At 45.7% G+C, this 22,500-nt stretch overlaps 1 protein-coding gene across 1 annotated transcript in view; it reads right to left on the bottom strand.

Annotated features, from left to right (window-relative positions):
- The window catches only part of LOC130372200 (potassium/sodium hyperpolarization-activated cyclic nucleotide-gated channel 1), a 66,357-nt gene that overhangs the window by 11,520 nt on the left and 32,337 nt on the right, over positions 1 to 22,500 (bottom strand). Inside the window, exons 3-6 of the mRNA XM_056578053.1 lie at positions 19,988 to 20,149; positions 11,263 to 11,481; positions 5,959 to 6,105; positions 3,288 to 3,528 (exon numbers count right to left, since the gene is read on the bottom strand). Coding sequence (XP_056434028.1) covers positions 3,288 to 3,528; positions 5,959 to 6,105; positions 11,263 to 11,481; positions 19,988 to 20,149 — 769 coding nt within the window. The remainder of the gene's footprint in view (positions 1 to 3,287; positions 3,529 to 5,958; positions 6,106 to 11,262; positions 11,482 to 19,987; positions 20,150 to 22,500) is intronic.

Genomic DNA, 22,500 nt, shown 5'->3' with positions numbered 1-22,500 from the left:
TCTCTCTCCCCTCTCTCTCTCCCTCTCACGCCACCCTCTCTGTTCCCTCCCCGTCCTACCCTGGATTAATCCCGGGTTCTGGGCCGTGCGTGAGTTATAGGTGGGAGGTAGATGGGTGACACTGGCCAGCTGCTTCCAACTCAGGCTTTTTTACTTTGCTTTACTCAGGCAAAGGGAGTGAATAAAAAAATGAACCTGAAAAACAAAATTGCCAGTTGCGCAGAAGGCAAGAACAGGTGGCGGCACACCGGCGGAGACATGGAGGAACGATGCGCTTTTATGTCTTGGGATGTGCGTCACTGCTGTGGCCGCTTTGTAGTGCTAAAGCCACAGTTGAAACACAAATCCATGCGTCCTCCGGGCGTACATCAGGTGTTTCATGTGTTCATTAATGGATGTGATAGCGATGGATTCATCGATGCAATCGGGTATCCTGTATAAGAGTTTCAGGAAACCAAGCTAATTTAGGTTAGCTGAACAGAATTTTGTCTCTTGAGTGTTTGCTAACAAAATCCATTCTCTTCCTCCTTTGTCTTACATCATGTTCCCTACAAGAATACCATCATGCTACATAACATGCTACATTTTCTAGCCCACCACACACGGATGTGGGAAAGAAAGTGTCACAAAAAACATTCTCTGGGCTCTTCGTCCTCAGTCTTGTTATCCATAGCAACGTGATCATGGTACAGGAACACGCTCACTTTTCAGTGTGGGAGTGTAGAGGCTAGGGGGCTGTAGACAGTACACTCAGTCGGAGAGGTTTGATCACCATTTTTCGTTTGCCTGTGGGCATCCAAGATGCTAATCCCTACCTACTCCTTGATGACATAAGCACAGAACGCTTCTTTGGGTGAGAGCGTCTGATAAATTACTATATATAAGCAGTAGTAATCGTAGTCAGGGCAAACGGTTCCCCCTCCCAAGGAATATGACGTTTATTCCGATACATTATACAGTGTGGTCTAGACTGGTAGTTGGTGTGGTTGGTACGACCCACAGGAAGTAGAATCACAAATTACAAAGGAGCAGTTGGTTGTACCGTCTCGTAGATTTGTATTGGTTTAAGGGCTAAAAGCTGATTGTATTCTATCAGAGCGAGACTTATACTCAATGTGTTCACCATGTTTCATTAGTGATCCTTCAGAAAAAATCTATTGCTTAAGCGCTTTTGTAAATCGAACTGAACGGGAACGGAGTAGAGCTCTTGAAACACGGCACTAGGAATACCTTAAGATAAATGACCGTCACATTGAACCGGCAAGGCCTGGAAGTTTAAGTTTAAGTCCCGAGTCAAGCGAGGGGGGAATAGCTGTAGCATGTCCGCCTCTATTGCCAGCCCTGACAGGCTAGTTAATCGCTATGGGCCCAGCGACGTTCAGTCTGCCTTGGCTTGCCATGATGAATTTGGTATTGTTGGAAGGAAACAGTGAGTTTAGCTGTCCTTAGGGGGCTGCAATTCCCATTGTCGGAAAGAATATGATAAATACACTCAAGTTGGCTGCCATTACACTCTGTTTGCAAAAGCCTTTCGGCCAATGTTTTTAAAATGGTTTCTGCCATTTCACGAGGATCTATTGGCTGTCAGCCATAATGACCCTCCCCCTGTCTCCCACAGGCTAGCGTCAGCATTCTCCAAGTGAATTATGTGTTCCAATGCACACGTTAAGCCACATATGGGACACATTCTTATTTGTGATTTCAATTTAAACCGGCTCTATGTTGTTGTTTTTCTCCAGCGTTTGACTCCACTAAAAGATCTGAACTACACCATTTCTTGACAATAAAAAACACCCATTCACGAGTCACTTAAACCATTTCACACTTTTTAAGTATTTGTTTACAGCAATTAGTAGAACGATGAATGTGAATTTGAACGATGTAAATGAATATAAAATGATTGCGTCACTCTTGATTCGCTGAATTGCTCTGAGTGATGACTGTATGTGGCAAACGCAGCGATCAAATAGCACGCTGTAGATATTCTGAGAAGCCTCGCATCTATTTTCACAGTAGAGTCGAAGCCATGGAATGAAATATACCAGCGCATCTAAAACAGGATGTAGACATCCAACAGACATGCACACATGTCCCTATGGGGACCATTATAGTGTCGGAGTAAACAGTGAGTCCGCATTGACCTTTCATCTATGACGTGTTCGATGGTTTGCCTGGGGAGCACGCAGACACTTAAAGAGAGATGAACACTGAATGCTAAGGACTAATAATAGCAATGATATAAGGCCGGAAAATTTTGCTTATCATGTCAAATATGATTGCATGTGGCTTTATAGTCCAGACCGGTTCAATCCCAGTAATCAGACAGGAAGAGGGAGGGAGAGGGAGAGGGAGAGGGAGAGGGAGAGAGGAATGAAAACAGATAGATGGGGGTTACAACCCCTTCAGCCTAAGGGATGCCTGATCCACTCCTTGGCCAGCTTCACCGGCCAGATGAGGGGTTACATAACTACACCCACACCCACACACACACACACACACACACACACACACACACACACACACACACACACACTTCCATCCAAACCCCACCTAATGAGACTCCTCAACATGGAAAATAACCCAACTTCAAACAGAACATCCAATCTGTGACCCCCAGGCTCCAACAACTTAATTACGTTTCAAGGCATGCTTGATAGAACCTGTGTGTGTGTGTGTGTGTGTGTGTGTGTGTGTGTGTGTGTGTGTGTGTGTGTGTGTGTGTGTGTGTGTGTGTGTGTGTGTGTGTGTGTGTGTGTGTGTGTGGTGTGTGTGTGTGTGTGTTTGTGTGTGTGTGGGACTGCATGTGCAACTACTGTAAGTAAAGTGGACTTAACTATGTGGTGCATAAACAGGAATACGTAAGTCATGTATTTGCAAGTTCAAGTGACATCATGTTTTTAAAAGTAGGTTAAACCCGAACATGAACCATGAATGCATTATCCCTAGAATGTTTTCCTAGAACACTTTCAGCCAACGCTACATAAATTGAATTTTGTCTGCGTCATTAATGAGCAGCTAGGAGTCAGGGGCATCCGGCTCAGTGCGGACAACGGGGTTTCAGCTTGGAGGCAAACACCCCTAAACCACTAGGGTGGACCATTCTGTGCCTTTATAAATACATAGATCTGATTGTTGCTAAGGCTATAAGGAAAATGCATCTGAAAATGCATCATCATGTCATAAAGACACTCTAATAAATAGGACTGAGGGTCGTTGTATCTCAAATGCAAAACAAATCCAAATCCCTTGGGAGGGGGGGGGGGGGGGGGGGCGGGGGGGCTTCTCACCCCCGAAGTAGGAGCCGTCTGTAAGCTTCATCTCCTTGTTGAACTTGGTGATGACGCTGGCCACGCCGTGCTGGATGAAGTACATCTTCTTGCCCACCGTGCCCTCGCGGATGATGTAGTCGTTGGGCTGGAAGACCTCAAACTTCAGCTTGCTCAGCATGCCCGTCACGAAGTTGGGGTCGGCGTTGGCGAACAGAGGCATGGTGGCCACCAGCTTACGGCAGTTGAAGTTGACGATTTCCTGAATAGAAAAGGAAAAGGGAAATGTTGAAGGAAAAGTAGACGGAGACAAACATCTGCCTGGAATTCAAAAAGGTCAGAGCGGCGACAACACATCGGTACTACGGAAACACGCCATCAGTTACATGTTCGTGACACGCAATCACCAGCGGCCGACCCCCTGCCTTCTCCCAAGGTAATCTCTATCGGCTCCCTCCCCGCGAGGTCGTAAGTGAATTGGACGCATACGGCTCCAGCCATTCCCTTAATACCCCCCAAAGTCTAATGCACTTCCATTTACTCCTGAGGAGAAACTTCCTGGCACGCTCTTCTGCGGCTGATGAGCTTGCCCTGGGGCGTCAGCCATCTTCCCTGCTCCCCTCCTCTTCCTCCTCCTCCTCCTCCTCTTCCTCCCCCTCCTCGTCCCTGTCCCTCAGACACTCAGACACACACATCGGCAGATTAGGAGCTGGTTTTCTCTTTACACAAACACACACACACAGACACACGCTGTGCACACTGAAAGACAGACACGCACACACACACAGACACACACGCACATGCACCGAAACACATACACACACAAACACATACACACACAGACGACACTGACACACACTCATATACACATGCACAGACCCGTACACAATTCCCACACAAACCCAAACATACACAGACACACACACACACACACACTCAAAGACAAACAGGCATACACACTCACATGCACGGACACACAGAGCTCTGTCTGTTGCTGTGCAGACGGCAAGAGGAGAGGCACTTGCAATCACTGGGTATTGTGAAGGATGACTCTCGTCCAATGACAAGGGGACACCAGCAAGGCGCTAGCCAATCTGTGGAAGGGTTGTTGGCTGAATGGACGCCCTGGCCTGAGACGCTGGTATTAGTCAACGCCAATGCCGTGTCAGCCCGGTCACGCACAAGCAGCAACATTCATTATACGGCATGAACGCTTTCCCCGAGTGCCGTCAGAAGTGGGGGAGAACTCTTGGGAGCAAGACACACATAGTGGCAAATTTGTGTTGCATAGAGCACCCCATTACAAGTTATGATGCATCACTACTGGAGAAACACTCTGATCATGGGCAGCCCTAATCAGAGTTAAACAGCGTCTGAGGGACTCTTGGGGGGGCTGAGGAGGCATGCTCCCTCCCCAATGTGGTCACCCGGAAGATTGGGAACCATTCGGTTGGTTTTAGCTTTAGACGGTGAGTCTGCTCCGTGCTCCCATGCTGTGATCTCGTCTGCGAACAAGCTATTCTTATGTTCTTTATAGTCCTCCTTATAGTCCTCCACACTTCCGTTCCAAAGAAAATGTGGTTTCTTTCTCAGGAAATTAGCATAGTGGAGGTGGAGGAGTACTGGAGCCCAGCAGTACATTGCATGTCTATTCTTGCCAACATGCTAGCCCGTGAATCAAAGTCACACTTTTGTATTTTACGTAACCCTTTAACCCAGATATTTTCTTCATTTTTTCTTGCAGTTCTAACATTAATGCATGCATCATTGCAGTCATGATTCTCACAGCTTTAGAAGGTTAAACCCTGAGGTTAATTAAATAGCCTTTGGCTCCAAACATACATGATGTTTAATGTCTTGCCTGTGACACGTAACTTGTGAATCATCATCTTTAATGCATCCTACATGAATGGCTGAAAACTTTCTGTATCTCTGATAATCTCTCATTCACCACAGTGCAGTCAAGGAATAAGCTGCTTATTTGACAAACACAGACAGTGGTTTACTACCTGATCTTCCATATGTAGAAATGTGAGAAATAATAGCTTTGTTGAAGCCCATGCATGATGCCTCTGTTGTTGCCTGTCTGGCCCTGGCAGGATGACGGGGCAGTGGCAGTAACTGCCACCATCATGGCTGAAGTAAAGCATGTTGAGAGCTTATGGCGGATAAGAAAACATCTACGTCAGGTCGCGTGCGTTTGATGTTTCCCCCGAAAAAAATAAACCGCCCTGATCTTCTCAGAGGAAATGGATTCATGTGTAAAAAGGATAAGCTGTTTTTTTGTGTGTGTTTGTGTATGTGTATACTTTACGGTATTGTTCCAAAAATAAATATGGAGCAGACGTTCAAAGGTATTCAACCTGTGATGTCCCACATTGTGATATATATCACAGGGAATGCATCAACAATACAGAAATATACTGGCGTACATTGTGCTTGAGCAGCGGGAGGCTAAATAAGAAAATAAAACTTCCATTATGCTTTCAGTTTTGTGGGTACCATATTGTTCATAAGATTAATCCTAAACCCTCAAAAAGGAATTGGGACCTTGAACGTCAACATTAGTTTGCGTATTCCAGCAAATGGATCAACAAATACCAAAATAGAGCATCAATCCTGTATAAGTACACGTAAAGTACAAAGAAGAAAGCAAACATACAGGAATAGATTTTCATGCGTTTAACCTCACCTCTTTGAGCGGGTCATTGAGTTCACTGAGGATGTTGTCCTCGTCGAAGATCTTGCCCTGGTACCGATGCTCGTAGTAGTCGTGGATCTTCTGGCGCATGTCCGCAGGAAGCTTGTGGAAGGACATGTACTGCTCCACTTGTTTGTACTGCCGAGAGAGGAGAGGAAGCATGGTGAGCGACACCAAATCGAGAAAACCAAAGACAAAAAATAGATCTAATGGGAATCAGGCATGCAAACAAAAAAAGGTTCTGAGTTCAAAGCCCAATCTCTCCAGTCTACCTGTAGAAATGTATAACAACGTTTATTAAAAAATATAACCCCCTAAATCGGGGAGACACACCTTGAATAAACGCGTCTGCTGAATGCCTAAACACGAAACACGTTCGTCCCCTCCTTAAGTATATGGCTGTGTCTCTGTGAGACACACTGTGGGCTTACATTGAGTCAGAAGTGGAGCCCGTCCGGGGCTGTGCACGCCAAGGTGTGCACGTGAAAGGTGTGCACGAGAGGGTGTGTGCACGAGGGAGGGCTGGGAGAGGCGTGCATGCGGGAGAGTCAGGTGGTGGGGGAGAGAACGGGAGGGAACAGGAAGTACAGGCCTTGGGGCGATGTCAAACCAAGGTAGCTGCTCCGATTAGCTGAAACCGCGCAGCGGGCGCGACCGAGCCGGGATCTAACAAGGCGGAGAGGCCAGCGCTGAGCGTGCTCGCCGAGTACAGCTGTTTAGGCGTTATATAACCCACGCTGCGTCCGGCAGGTAGGTAACGGCGTTGTCGTCTGCGGTGCAGGGTAGTCGCGGTTAAAACCGGGTTTGGATGACATGTGTGCAACCATAGATGCTGTTTGATGGACGCTTTTATCCGAGGCATTTTAGGATACGGTGTGCGGTGTGTGGATTGTTAGCACGTGTCTGTGCACATAACCGATTTGTTCATCCTTGGATGGATAGGATAGTGAGTCTTTTCTCCAATGTGGGTGAATTCTAACATGGTATGCAGCTCGCACCAAGGGTCATAGTGATATCACCTATCCCACGCCTCACCGTGACCTCACAATGTCACACGCAAAGGGAGTAGTGCTACCAAATATGGGTTTCTGTCAAATAATCAGTAAAATATTTTATAGGTGCATGAAAATAAGAAGAAAACAGCACACTGTGAAAATGCTGAACATACATTCTGCTAGGATGGTTTTCCTTAACGTTAATGTCCTGTGTCGGCCATAATAAAAGCATTAGCTTACATAACGAGCACAGGGTGTTCCTATGTAATGTAATAAGATATAATGCGCTGACAGCGACTGTTGGCATTCAGCAGTATCCCCTTCCAGAGTTACCCAGCAGCCACCTGGGCACAGAGGGTGCCAGCAGATTACGCAGGAAGCCTTCCCCTGAACCCCACCTCTCTTTCGATAGGTCGACCACTCTCTTCCTTTGTTTCCCTATGAAAGCACTCTGACGATGCTTTGAGATGAAACACCTTGAACAAGCCATTTCTGAAAGCTGCCATCGGATCGCAACGACACAAACGAAGAGCCCCTGGGTGAAAATCGGATTCTCTCTTGATAACTAATTGCGTTGTTTCTTTTATCATTTTCCTCCGTCGAATCTCAGTACACCTCCACCTTATCTCATCGACTCCCCCCTCTCTCTCCTTCTTTCTCCCCCATTGTTTGCGGCATAGGCCTTCCCCCACCCATTGGGTAAAGATTACCTGTCTCGGATCTCTCCTCTCCAGAATAACAAGCCCTGCCCCGTCTCCCCGCTCACTGCGGCTGCCATGGATGAATCCATCAGCAGCTGAGGACCCTGAGCCTCTCACTCCGGGCTCCATCCCCCTTGCTGGCAGACTCCGCCTGCTAACCCCAATCGTTAGCCGCTTTAGCAGCCGAGCACACAGCAGGTGTCTGGCTGTCTGGGATGCCGCCTGCATGCCGGGCTGACAGCTCAACAAAGTGACGGGTCTGAGGTGTGTGGATTAAACCCGCATGTTGGGGTTAGGGGAGGAGGACAGTGGTCCACGACGTCAGACAGGACGGACGATGAATCGTCTCGTAGACGGACTAGGCGGACGTTTTGGATCTCGTGTTGAATTCAGGATGTGCCTTCTGTTAGCAACTTCTTTCACCATTGCGTTGCGTACCGATAGCTATTCTTTTTAGTTGTCACTCCTATTTTGATTGTATGCTTTTACTTTCCTCAGTTTCACTTGTGGCTTTGGCAAATAGTGACTGACTAAAAGTAAATGTTGATCTTTAACATTCCAGCGTGTAAATCAGCACCAAAAGGTCACTATGTGCATGCAATTTGAAATACAAACAACAATTTCAACATAAACAATTCCAACATCAATATTAATGGCCAATGATAATTCCTGGCCATCAATGGGAGTTTTTGAATGACTCATTGGTTGGTCTCTGGAGCCAACTGATCAGTAGTAGTAGTAGTAACCAGGTTACCAGCATATTTCACTACCTTTTAATTATAATGCAATTATGGATATCTACAGCAGTATTTCTTCCCATTCATGTGGATAGTTAATTAATTATACATTCACGTGATCTTCTATGCTGAAGACCTAATGGGAACTCACCACAATTCTTACACATTACTAAAAGAAAAACACGCTGAAAGAGAAAGGCCTCTGATGGCCATGCTGAACGACATTAAAACCTCGCCCTTTACCGCATGGACTTGGGGACAGACTGGCAAGGTCAGAGCACATCATAGAGGAATCTGAGCATGATAGCGCTTAGATGCAGTTTGGGAATGAATAAATGGCCTGATTGTATTGGTCTTGTGTTCAGAGGAGGCTCGGTCAAGGTGACCCGGCTGTGTCCTCCATGATGAAACATAAAACATGCTTTCCTAGCTATCGGCTACCGTGTAATGGATGTGTGCTTTGCATTTCCACACAGCGCTGTGGGTTTGTGTGCTTGTGTGGCAATGCGTGTGTGTGCGTGCACACATGTGTATGTGTGTGCGTGCACTTTGTAATTCCGCCAAACCCTGTTACGTGTATGTGTGTTTGTGCGTGCGTGTATGTTTAAAGCGTGTTCATAGTTTGTGTGTTTGTGTGTAGGTTTGTGTGTAGTGTGTCCACAGTGTGTGTGTCTGTCCGGAGCCCATCTACGTCAGCATGGACAGATGTGCATATATCCTATTAACTTTGTAAGTCGCCGTTGTGAAACCCCTGTGATATTGACTTTCACACACAACGAAAGTGATTGATTTATTTTTTACCTAATTTCCGTCTTCCAATAAGTAATTACTCCATTGAGTGTTGCCAAATGAATAATGCATCTGTGTGTGTGTGTGTGTGTGTGTGTGTGTGTGTGTGTGTGTGGTGTGTGTGTTGTGTGTGTGTGTGTGTGTGTGTGTGTGTGTGTGTGTGTGTGTACATGTGTCTGTGTGTGTTTAAATGTGGGAAAGTGACAGTGCATGTGTCTGTAAATACGTACGTGCATATGTGTGTGTGTGTGTGTGTGTGTGTGTGTGTGTGTGTGTGCATGTGTCATGCATGTCTGTGTGTGTGCTTACGTGCGTGCACATGTGTGTGTGTGTGTGTCTGTGTGTGTGTGTGTGTGTGTGTGTCTGTGTGTGTGTGTGTGTCCGGGCGTACGTGCATACATATGTGTGTGTGTGTGTGTGTGTGCGTGTGTCATGCATGTATGTGTGTGTGTGTGTCTGTCGGTGTGAGTGTGTGTTGTGCTGCAGAGCTAATACAACCAAACAGATGGCGACTGTGTTGATACACAGGGGCGACGTGGTCCGGCTCACCTTCCACTAACCTACAGTCGGTTGTTTCCCGTAAAGGTCAGCACTTCATTTCAATAACAACAATGTTGTTTATTTTTTTTTTATTTTTTTTAAGTAAGAGTTGATTAGAATGCCTTGCACCCGATCGGTATAAACACAACGGGGATGAACGGTAGGAGCATAATGCTGGGGAAAGGTTTAACCACAGAGCGAGTGAACGGTAAACATAAACATAGCGGTGGTGAGTATTATTAATATTACAGTGGTGAGTTTTATTAACATAATGGTGGTGAGCATTTTTAACATTATGACGATTGTGAGCATTATTAACATAATGCTGGTGAGCATTAACATAACGCCGGTGAGCATTATCAACATAACAGTGGTGAGAGTTATTAGCATAACAGTGGTGAGCAGTTTTAATATAACAGGGATGAGCATTATTAACTTTACGGTGGTGAGCGTGATTAACAACAGTGGTGACTATTATTAACATAACGGCGGTGAGGATTATTAACATAAGTGAGCTTTTGTAACATAACGGCGGTGAGCATTATCTGGTGGGCATTATTAACGTAAGTGAGCATTATTAACACAACGGTGGTGAGCATTATTAACATAACGATGGTGAGTTTATAAACTAAGTGGTGGTGAACGATATAAACACAGCGGTGGTTGGCGGTATGAACCAGACAGAGCGGAGATGAAGAGGTGTTAGATGGCATTAGAGCCAGACAATCACTCCCTTACAAAACAACATATATATATATATCTATATATCTATATATAGATATATAGATATATAGATATACATGTAACAGGGGATCAAATCAGACAGAAGTAAGGTGCCTAGACAGCCTCCTAAAACGGTGTGTGTGGTAGCCCCCCACCGCTGGCCTCCCCTGGTCTATCTGGTGGGCTGGAAATCCTCTTTCTTAACCCTGGTCCGGAGGGCTGCAGGCTGCTGTCATCCCCTGTGACCAGAGGACCCTCCGTGACAGAGGCTGGGGCAGAGAGCTTAATCTCCGGCCACCAGCTCCGATATTGGACTTTAATGGCTGAGGGGGAAATGGACTGCTCGGTTGGCTTTGATAATCATAGTGATTGTCTCTGGCCAATCAAAATATGTAACAGTTTACCGTTGCTTGAACATAAGCGATAAAAGATTTCTGAGAGAGACATTGTGGGGATAATAAAATGTAAAAAAAAAAGGGACCTAAGGGGGTATTTCCTGTTGATTGTGTGATGCCATTATGTGTGTGTGTTTGTAATTATGTACTGTTTGTGTGTGTGTCCGTGTGTGTGTGTACGTGTATGTGTATGTGTATTTATATGTGTGTGTGTACGTGTTTGTGTACGTGTATATGTACATCTATGTGTATGTGTACGTGACAGTGTACATGTACGTGGATATGTACGTATGTATATGTATGTGCCTGCGTGCCTTTGCGTGCGTGTGCATATGTATGGGGGTACTTCCTGTTGCGCCATGCAATAATGTGTGCCTGCGTGTGTGCGCTCTCCACCCTCCCCCTGGGGACCCACCTTCTCCTGGTACTGCCGGCGCGAGGAGTCCAGCGACTGGATGAGGGCGGTGGCGTGGCCCACGAACATGGCGTAGCAGGTGGCGCCCACGATCATGCTGAGCATGGTGATCCACAGGTCCGACATGCTGACGGGCGCCCGGGCGCCGTAGCCGATGCACAGCATGTGGCTCATGGCCTTGAAGAGGGCGTACGAGTACTGCTTGCCCCACGAGTCGTTCTGAGGGGAGGGAGAGGGATACAGGGAGAGAGAGTGAGAGACGGAGGGAGAGAGAGGGGGAGAGAGAAAGAGAGAGGGAGGGAGGAAAAGAGAGAGGGGGAGAGAGAGAGAGAGAGAGAGAGAGAGAGAGAGAGAGAGAGAGAGAGGGAGGAGAGAGAGGGGAGGGGAGAGAGGGGAGAGAGGGAGGGGGAGAGAGAGAGGGAGAGGGAGAGAGAGGGGGAGAGAGGGAGAGAGGGGAGAGGGAGGGAGGAGAGAGGGAGGAGAGAGAGAGGGGGAGAGAGGGAGAGAGAGAGGGGAGAGAGGGAGGGGGAGAGAGGGAGAGACCTTTAACTATTCCTTCAATGGCACAATTATCTTGCAACAATAATGCACTAATTTCAACACACCAACAACACAATAATTAACATTTCCATGCAGAATGACTTTTATTTTTGTTGCTACAAAATCACTTAACAAGACATTAACCCGCCTGGAACGACAGGACTCCAAGGCAAAACAGATGAGTCTTCTCCCAGACCCAGAGATCAGTGAAAACACCCAGTTTGGACCATGTTAGAGGAGAACTCAATGCTGACAGAGCCCTTAAGAGGGAGGGAGGGAGAGAGAGAGAGAGAGAGAGAGAGAGAGAGAGAGAGAGAGAGAGAGAGAGAGAGAGAGAGAGAGAGAGAGAGAGAGAGAGAGAGAGAGAGAGAGAGAGAGAGAGAGAGAGAGAGAGAGAGAGCACGCAAGAGAGAGCATGAAAGAGAGAGAGCAGAAGAGAGAGAGCATGAGAGAGAGAGGGAGCGAGAGAGAGGGAGCGAGAGAGAGAGAGAGAGAGAGAGAGAGAGAGCATGAGAGAGAGGGAAAAAAAGAAAAGAAAGAAGAGAGAGAGAGAGAGAGAGAGAGGAGAGAAGAGGAGAGAGAAGAAGAGAGAGAGAGAGCATGAGAGAGAGAGAGAGAGAGAGAGAGAGCGAGAGGTTGGAGACCATCACTGCGAGGCATGGGAGAGGAGGAAGCCACTCCAGCAGGCTGTAGTTTGATGGATCACTGGAGCTCCACTGGACCGTGGGCCAGCATACCCTCCATGCCCCAGAGACCGATGCTCACGCTGGGTGGTTCAACTCTCCATCTCCGTCCCCCCCTTCGCTCTCTTTCTCCCATGATCTCTCATGGTCTCTCTCTCTCATATGCTACATAGTGCAGTCTCACTTTCTTATTCTCTCTCTCGCTCTCTGTCTTTCTCTCATGCTCTCTCATGCACTCTCATGGTCTCTCTCTCGCTCTCTCTCAGTCTCTCTCTTTTCTCAATGTCTCTCATACTCTCTCTCCTTTTCTCAATCCCTTCGTGGTCTCTCTATCACTATCATTCTAACTATCATTTCCGTTCTCTCTCTCTCTCTCTCTCTCTCTCCCTCTCCCTCTCCCTCTCCCCTCCCTCTCTCTCTCTCTCTCCTCTCTCTCCCCCCCCCCCCCCCCTTCTCCTTCCTTCCTCTTCCGAGGCATTTCAAGTATTCACAGTTCTGTTTTTTTCCTTTTCACTGCGCTTTCGCAGCGTGGTGAATTTAGTTCCCCCCCAGGGGCACAAAACAACGGAGGTCTGCAGCAGCTATTACAAAAAACGATTCCATGCATAACATTTAGACGGCAAGACAATAGACATCCCTACATTGTAATGTCTTGTGCATCCATCCACAGGAGAGAGAGAGGCAGAAGGGACAGGGATGTGCATCTTCCCTGGGCTGATAAGCCCCAGTGTTTGACTAAGATCCACCGTGGACGCATGGGAACGTCACATTCAGATCCACATTCACTTACTGCTAAATGAGGCGCGACATCACACATCGCACATCATCACGTATTTGCCTTTTAATTTATGCTCCATTTCTTAAATTGATAAACAAGTGCTGCAGTCAGTCAGCAAGTCAGGCAGCATGAAAACGGTCATACATATGTATGGGAATCTGTGCATGTGCACTTCAATTTGATAACCAATTTAAATCAATCGGTTGATAAGTTGGACTCAATTCATCATTCTTAACACCGCATAAATAATAGCAAAGCGTTCTGTGATCACATTCCTGATCCTCGACTATGTTTACCAGTGAGTACAGTAGCCAGCACATAAGATGTGGTGAAACACACGGCCCGCCATGCCCCTTAAAGATAGCGTCTAGAGTGCCTAAGTGCTGAAGCACCTCAGATGGCACGCCCTGGAAGCAGTGCAACCCCACGTCACGGCGACCGAGATGGACCTGCTCTGCTCCTCTGCTGACGTCACCGCTGAGTTGCTGACTCCTTTAGTAGACTCGGTAAAAGCGTAGAGGAAACTTGTTTTTCCCCCTTTTTCCCTACGGCAAACCTTGTTGTCACCCCGAATCGTAAATAAGACATGAAAGAGGAATGAAGTCACAGGGAGAACACAGTTCATCCCTGTAGGTAGCCCAGACAAAGACCTGCCTCATGTTTTTCTCCATTTCACTACAAAAAAAAACATATCCAATGTTGCCGTGCCTGTGTGTTAATTTGTAAATAAGATAAAGCTAACATCCCAAATCTGTTCAATATGAATGGGATATTCCACATGAATTATATATTCCTCTTTTTCGCCTGTTTGCCTTATTTTGTATATCCTTTTATTTAACATTAACAAAGCATGATTAATTACATAAGTGCGCTAATTCCAAATATCCCGCAAGCTGTCCCTTGCAGAAAAAGGGGGGAATGCGCCATCTTTTATTCATCAATTACGTAATCCCACCACAAGCTGTTCACACTGTGACACTCGGGCTCACAAAGGACACGACCGCCGCCGCACGACACAGCGAGGGCAGCGCCGGGACCTTCAGGCTTACCGGGTTCATCAAACCCTCTCCATCAAACAATATCAGCCAATCACGGCGCAGTTACGGGGGCAACAAGAGCGCCGGTAATGAATGGCGGTTTGTGCCGAGAGTACACAAGAACACCGGCGACAGTTGAGGAACAAAGTGGCAAATCAATAGGAGGTAATGGAACTGGGGGGACAGAGGAGATACCCTTATGATTGAATGAGACGCAGTGAAGGAACACCACGACAGGGCAACCCCCTTGGAGGTTGAGTGTTTTTAGTTCTAGTCCTTAGAAGCAGCTGTAGGGAAAGGAAACAGTAGGGTCCTCACCATACGATACAACAGTTTATTCTTTGTGCTGATAGGATATGCATGCCGAAATCTGTAAATAATACGATTCAGTCATTACAAAACAATATTGAACATTTTGCTGAGATTTTAGCTTAATTGTGTTTTGGCCTATGGGTCAAACGTTGGGGTTCAGGTTCGGCAGGTTCCACCGCTGTGGCCGAAGAGAACACCACATCGTTGAAGCGAATCAATTAACAAGGTATTTAAACTATAGCGCCCTCTACAGGATGGTACCATTAATATGTTTCCAATTAGATCACATTGACGTTTCTGGCATAATAATTCTTGAGGACTATCAAACAATCCGTTACTCACATTAATCCATTGCATTAACCCACCCCTAAGCAGCAGCACTAATACTGCAACCAAACCACAAAAAAAGCATTTTTTTGTGGTTTGGTTGCAGAAGCATGATGGCGTAGTGTGTAGGGAAAATGAGTCCCATGGGGCATCTGATCATTAGCGTAATAAATCACATGTCACAATGACATATCTTTGTGCGAGCGGCACGTCCCCACAAAGCCCCCACAAACAAGAAGTGTGTGTTCAGATGGGAGAACCAGAGCAGTTCAGCCAAAGGACTGCAGCCGTTCAGCCTAGGTCGCTGAAGCTATACTTAGGGGTTGGCAAGGAGGGCTGGATGGCTGCGGCACTCTGTATACCCCGCCCTCCTTGAGCACTTCCACAGACGCCCGGGTCCACAGAGACCCATAATGATTCGCTGTGTTTCACCACACACAGTAAAACAAAAATAAAGCACTTCCTCCAAATTACACATAAGCCATTTTACCGGGTATTTCATACCTGGTTCATGGAGATAAAGTTGTACACAATGGGTTGGTTGTATTTGAATTGCTCGCTGTGAAAAATGGCAAAACAGGAAGGTTTCACAGAACCAGTTGTGCTAGTATATTGTATAATGTATAATGTATACCTTTCAATTCCCAGGGGAAATGCACTGATTCGGTTTCTGTTCCTCAGGGATCTCATGAGGCTGAGCAACGCCACTAGAATGACCACCTCTAGAACGTGTCCACACACACACACACACACACACACACACACACACACACACCACACACACACACACACACACACACACACACACACACACACACACACACACACACACACACACATATACACACAAACACATACACACAACCATGAGTGTTGACTCACATACGGCCAGGCCAGAATGTATCAACGTTTCCAACCACTCAAACACTTGCACACAAGCACACACCCCATACACGCACACACAGACTCACACACACACACAAACCCATACATGTCCATCTGCACTCGTACACACAATCACAAACGCAGACCCCTGCTCCTCTCAAACACTCAACACATGCATTCAACACATGCATCCCACACGTGTCCTGCACTGTAATCGCACACTAACACTTTAATGCATACTATGTTAGCCCTACACAATTCAAACAAACCCATCACCCAGAAACTCTGTCTCTCTCTCTCGCCAGCCGGCTCTGCTACAGTGGGCATAATCTGCTCTGTTGATTAGGCTGTAGTATATGCACTTCCAACAAGGACAAAGACACTCTCCTTGCCATTAGTCAAATAGATAAGAACTATGTGCCGGGCCCCTCACCTCTCAGCAATATCTGCATAACTCTCTCTCTCTCTCTCTCTCTCTCTCTCTCCCTCTCCCTCTCCCTCTCCCTCTCCCTCTCTCTCTCTCTTTGTCTCTCTCTCTTTGTCTCTCTCTCCTTCCCTCTGTCTCCCTCTCTCTCTTGTCTCTTTCTCTGGCTCTTTGGCTCTCTCTCCGTCTCTCTGTCTCTCTGACTCAATGTCTCTCTCTCTCTCACGGCAGAAGGAAGGAGTGAGCAATGCAACAGTCAAATAATAAAATAAAGAACCCTGTGGCGATGCAATCTATATGAGCAAAGGAATTACCTCTCTGCCCATGTGGAATGAAACGTCTTCAAAGAGAGAGCAAGGGTGAGCGCTAGAGAGAGAGAGAGAGAGAGAGAGAGAGAGAGAGAGAGAGAGAGAGAGAGAGAGTGATGAGGAGGAGAGAGAGAGACAGGTAGAGAGAAATGGAGAGATAGAAAGAGAGAGAAATAGAGTGAGAAAGAAGAGATACATAAATTAAGAGGGACACACACTTCCACTGATAGAGAGAGAAACACACGCAAGAAGAGAGAGAGACACACATAGGTAGAGTAAGAGAGAGAGCGAGAGCGAGAGAGAGAGAGAGAGAGAGAGAGAGAGAGAGAGGGAGAGAGAGAGCTTACATGTGCTGGTTGATTGTCAGTCCATTGACAAGGCGGAGGGTGAGATTAATAATGAACTGTCTAGCATCCAGGGGTACTTCTGTCATCCTCTGATGATGAAATGTGTGTTTGAGGTTTTGGTGGCGCACAGAACATAGGGAAAGATGGAGGGAAAGGCTGTGTGAAAATTTTCAGGGAATACAAGAAGAAAATGGTAGAAGGTGAGATGAGAAAGCAGCCAGGAGACGGTTTTGGAAGAAGAAATAAAGATCCAATAGAGGGTAGGAAATAGGTTAAGTGAGGGGAAGGATCGTGTGTTGGACAGGGCGTCGCACTCCCCTCTGTCTGAACGGTACCATGTTCGATTCCCCGATTTCAGCGACCAGCTCTACTGACGTGCCATACCTCCTGCAAGCTCCTGAATAGCATGCATCTGAATCCAATGTGTCTCAATTTGAACACAAGAGTCCATGTTAAGTGTGCTGCACTTATGTCTCACTGTACATGTTGATAACTAGATAACTCCCACAGTTTAGAACGGGGAAGCCATGGAAGAAGAGGCCAAGGCAGCACTGAGAGACTAAGCCGTGGTTGAGATAAACAGACACAGCAGGGTAGGAGGGGAGGGTAAGGATGCACAGCGGGGATCTGGGAGTTGATTCATGTGAGAATCGGGATTTCTTTGCAATATAATCTTAGTGGAAGCAGATGAACGGTAAGATCCTACAGAGGGCGATATAGTGGTGTATTGTTTAAAACACAATGACCACGGACCTGCAGCCATTTTTAACGCGAATGTGATATAAAATACAGAATCGCCCCCCAAGAAAACGAATCAATATCATATCGCAATAATTATAGAATTGCGATCTTAACAGAATCGCAAATACATTTTTAATATCGTATGGTGAGGTCCTTGCTGGTTCCTGTTTGGCTAAAGGACAATACCGGTCTGGGTGGTGAAACCAGTTTAATAGTCTCTCCTGTCTTCACTAAAATATCTGTTACCAAAAGATTAGAACATTTAGCAAGAGCGCACCTGCCATTAAGTAATGTAACACTTTTTTTTATCTTTTAAGTCTTTTGGTATTAATGTGTGAGTTTGTGGACAACATAACAGTGAATCACTATGCAAGCACTTTACAAAATGTCTTATCACAAAGACCAAAGTGCTGTGTTGCTCAAACCCAGGGGGCTGAAGATGAGAGGAAAGGCCAGGTTGAGACAGTTAAACAGACCATTGACGCCAGGGAATCTTTTTTAAGGACATCAGAGCACAGGCACGCCATCGTCCGGTGTGCCTGCAGTGGAGAGTTATGATAATATACCCTAATAATGAAAATTGCATCACACACACATAAATAAATCATGCAGTTTTTTTGTGTGCATCTTAAGGGATGCTGTGTGAGTGTTAGTGGAGGGGAGATTGCTCGGCTGAGCTGGGCGTTGCACTTTAGATCATTTAGAGTTCACATGAACACAGAGAGAGAGAGATGATAGTGGAGGATAGGGGAGAGAGAGAGAGAGAGAGAGAGAGAGAGAGAGAGAGAGAGAGAGAGAGAGAGAGAGAGAGAGAGAGAGAGAGAGAGAGAACGAGTGATGATAGTGGAGGATAGTAGAGAGCAAGAGAGAGAGAGAGCGAGAGGGAGAACAGCAGGGCATCACACAGAACCATGCTATGTACAGTAACTGATACTGTACCAACTGTTACCGCTATCGCTACAGCAAACAAATAATAACACACATAAATTGCATCCTCAATACATATTCAAAGGAGAACATCACTATTTTTCAACTGGGCCCCATTTTCCAATCCTTTGGTTGTAAGGGACTAAATGGTATCAGTTCCATTATGTTTAAATATAATCTGAGGCTGTCACTGGCAAAACAAGCACTTTTAGAGGACGTACATTGACGGGGTGCTATTGCCCCAAAGGATTACATTGCAACCTGTTTTCACGGATTACGGCTGCAGCCTTCTTGCATAATACTGGACCAATTTGAAAAATTGTGGTCCCCATTTGTCCCTTACCCCCAAAGTGACCCGAGAATGGGGTCCCGGTTGAAAAGTAGTCCTTTAATGTATTCCAGTGTATCTATAGTCAGTATACAACACTTTGATACTATATTCCATAGAGTACAACAGATCACTCTGTTCTATTTCATACATAGTATAAACATTTTCAGGAGGCTGTTTTAATCAGCATATTTTATACGCATGCCTCTTCAATATTTCAATTCACTGCATTGGTGATCTCGCCAGGAAAGGAGAATTAATATATTCGCTTCACTGCCAATTATCATCTCTATTTACATCGGATAAAAGGATACGGCTCCGGGCCAAGCCTTATAGATGCTGGAAGGCTGAACGATATGGGCGCTCTGCAGAACTTCCTCACCAAGAATAAATGGACTGAAGCGCAAAGGAACAAACTATATGAACATTTCTAAATAAAGGAAATATATAGCTGCCTCAAAGCCAGCTGCAAACAGCCAATAACAACAAACCCTTGGTAAAGGCAATGATGGGCTGATTTGTCCATCGACGGCTGACACAGTTTGGCTGTTATGTCCAGACTGTGACCCGACATATAGTGGTGGTTCTGGGTCAGGGACAGACAGCAGAAGCTACCCAGGGATCTTATCTGCAGCCCGGCACTATCTCCACCACTATCCCTGTCTCACAGCCATTTGACCCCCTTTCTCAGAACAGCATAGATACGTATGGGGGAGGACGACCAAGATTAACCTCAACCGAGAACTCGAACGGCTGGGATATTTGTAACCCACAATGTACTAGAAGTGTAAGAAGTCCTGATCGTTCCGGTTCTATATTCATCTAATGGGACCCTTATGATGATTCTAATGCATCTCAGGAAAAACACAATCCATACCATTGAACGATTGTGCTAACAACCAATGCCTTCTCTATAATAGACACACGATAACAACCCCCATGATGGAAAAAAGACCTTCACAATCGACAATGTTTTCATCAACTCTACCGGTGACTGACTTTGCTCCGCGTAGGACACACACCACCACCAACACATCACAGCACCACAGAAGAACACCAAGAAGAAGGTAAAAAATGGCAATACTTACAACCATACCGTTTAGGGATACCCAGCAGTCCGGAGGGAAGTCTTGTAGCAGAGGCACCAGGAACTGGAGGCAGCCGTCCCAGTGGCACAGCAGCAACATCATGCCGATCAGGTTGAATATTCTCACCACCGCACTGGCAAGGTCATAGGTCATATGGAAGATCTGTCAGAAGGAGAAAGACATGGGAGAAAGAGATGAGTTCATTGTTGTCCAAATATGCAATTCCTTATACCTGGTTTTCAATTCATACACATAAACAACCATCTACGTATGGTCAATGTACACCTGCCTTTATTTGTGTGATGGAAGATAGAACAAAGGTCTACTGGTGGACAACATGATTTGCAACATGACTGGTGGACAACTCCGATAGCTTGAACAAGAGTCAATGATCTTGGATCCAATACCATTTCTTTGGCCCACTACTACTTCTATTGTATAGTAGATAAGTTTAGATTCTACTTTTTCACTCGACAGAGAACAGATACAAAGCCAATGAAATTAGCATTGAACCGGAATTACAAATGTATTATTATATACAATATTATATCTGTCCAATTCCAAGACATATATGAGTATAAACACACTCTATACAATCTATAAAGTTTATAGTAACAAGAGATGTGTTTTCTATTTCGTCATAGTTTTTTGTGCACATTAAAACCTGATACAATAACACAGGCTGTGCTGCTGATGAGGCACTGTCTGAGCCCCGGTGATTGCATGGCCAGAAAAAAACAGAAATCACTTTTGAAGTACAGAACACGGTGTGCCTGATTAGTCCACTAGAGGATTAGTTTTACTGCAGACGGGGGTGCTTTTGCACACGCGCGTGTGCGCGTGTGCGTGTGCGTGTGTGTGTGTGTGCGCGCGTGTGTCTGATGCGCTCACAGATGTTGAGCAATTCATAATTAATAATGGAAGTAATCCAAAACAAACTGGCCTGTTGTGAGGCCAAAAAACAACAACAATCAGCAGACGCACAGCCTTGCGCTCACCTAGATTCTGTATTTTATCAAAGAGTATATATATATATATGAACAGTATATGTGTATGTATAAACAGTGTAACTGGTGTCCATGGAAATACACACAAAATAATTCATGATTCAGTGTTTGAATGGAAGAGTGAGGGGGGAACTGGGAAGGGTGGGGTTGTAAGAATAGAAAGTCTTTAGCTGGGTGAGTGATCACGTGAGCCAATCACGAGAGGTGTTATTGAAATTGGGTCCACACAGCAGACAATCACTGCACGGCCGCATGATGACAATGAAGCTATTTCAAAGTTCGCGAATTGTGGGAGAAAATTAGCGCTTTATGTCGGGAAACTGGTTATCCACCTCATTGCTCGCTTCTAAGCTGGAATGTGACCCCGAAAAACGTAGAATATAGAGAATAATTTTTTTGCCCGATAAACCTTTCCCATTGGCTATTTTTAAAGTCCAATGTTGCGTTACGCTCATCAAATATCATAATGGGGATTACAGGTAATTGTTATCTATTTTTAAGGTAATGGCCTTTTTCCCCGCCATGAATGTAATACTCTATTAGTCTATGAGTTTTACTGGACCTCTCCGCGGTGAGGCGTACTCAAATGAGAAGTTCATTTTATGCTCGGAAGACAAATGTTTCAGGGCAGGATTTCTTTTACTTTTAGTGCAGCAGGAATAATGTCCTGGTTTCAAAGAGAAGAAGGATGTGGGACAGTTACCTGAGGGTATCCTGTACCAAAACTCCCATTTGCATTGTACATTTACCAAAAAATATGTCAACGGTATTAGTTGCACCAGGGCAGTATAGTACAACTTAAATTGGGACGTGATGTTGCATAACGACAAGCATCCATCTCTCGTTCGTATAAGGCAGGACTTAAAGGTTATCTGATGAATTTTATGTTGTCCCATGACTCTTGCGCTTTTTGTCTTTCATCTCCATGGTTGAATGCACCGCTAAATAAATGAAATGTCATCGTAGTAGTTGTAGCATAATGAAAAATCTCAATCCTTTTTTTACTGCCCTTTGGGGGGCAAGGGTTTGGGGTTGTCATAAATGTACATGATGGCCTGTAAAGCCCTTTCAGACTAACAGTGATTAAGAGCCAATCAAATAAAATGGACCTAACTTGTTAGACTAATTGAAGGATACCGCATGGTTGCACTGAAATTCCACTATAAGAGATTTTAACATAAACTCATATACCAAACAAGTGGAGGAACTTTGACGACGCAATTTGAATAAAATGTAATGAGTGTATGGCATAATACTGTCCACTGCTCGCTCGCTCTCTCTCTCTCTCTCTGCCTCTCTCTCTGCCTCTCTCTCTGCCTCTCTCTCTCTGCCTCTCTCTCTCTGCCTCTCGCTCTCTGCCTCTCTCTCTCTCTCTCTGCTCTCTCTCTCTCTCCTCGTCCTAGCCTCTCTCTCTCTCTCTCTCTCTCTCTCTCCTCTCTTCTCTCTCTCTCTCTCTCTCTTCTCTCTCGTCTCTCTCTCTCTCTCTCTCTCTCTCTCTCGCTCTCT

This window comes from Gadus chalcogrammus, chromosome 19, assembly GCF_026213295.1.
Source record: "Gadus chalcogrammus isolate NIFS_2021 chromosome 19, NIFS_Gcha_1.0, whole genome shotgun sequence".
In the NCBI taxonomy this organism is placed as follows: domain Eukaryota; kingdom Metazoa; phylum Chordata; class Actinopteri; order Gadiformes; family Gadidae; genus Gadus; species Gadus chalcogrammus.
The sequence above is the reverse complement of the archived record's forward strand: the minus strand, read 5'-3'. Positions and strand labels throughout refer to the sequence as shown.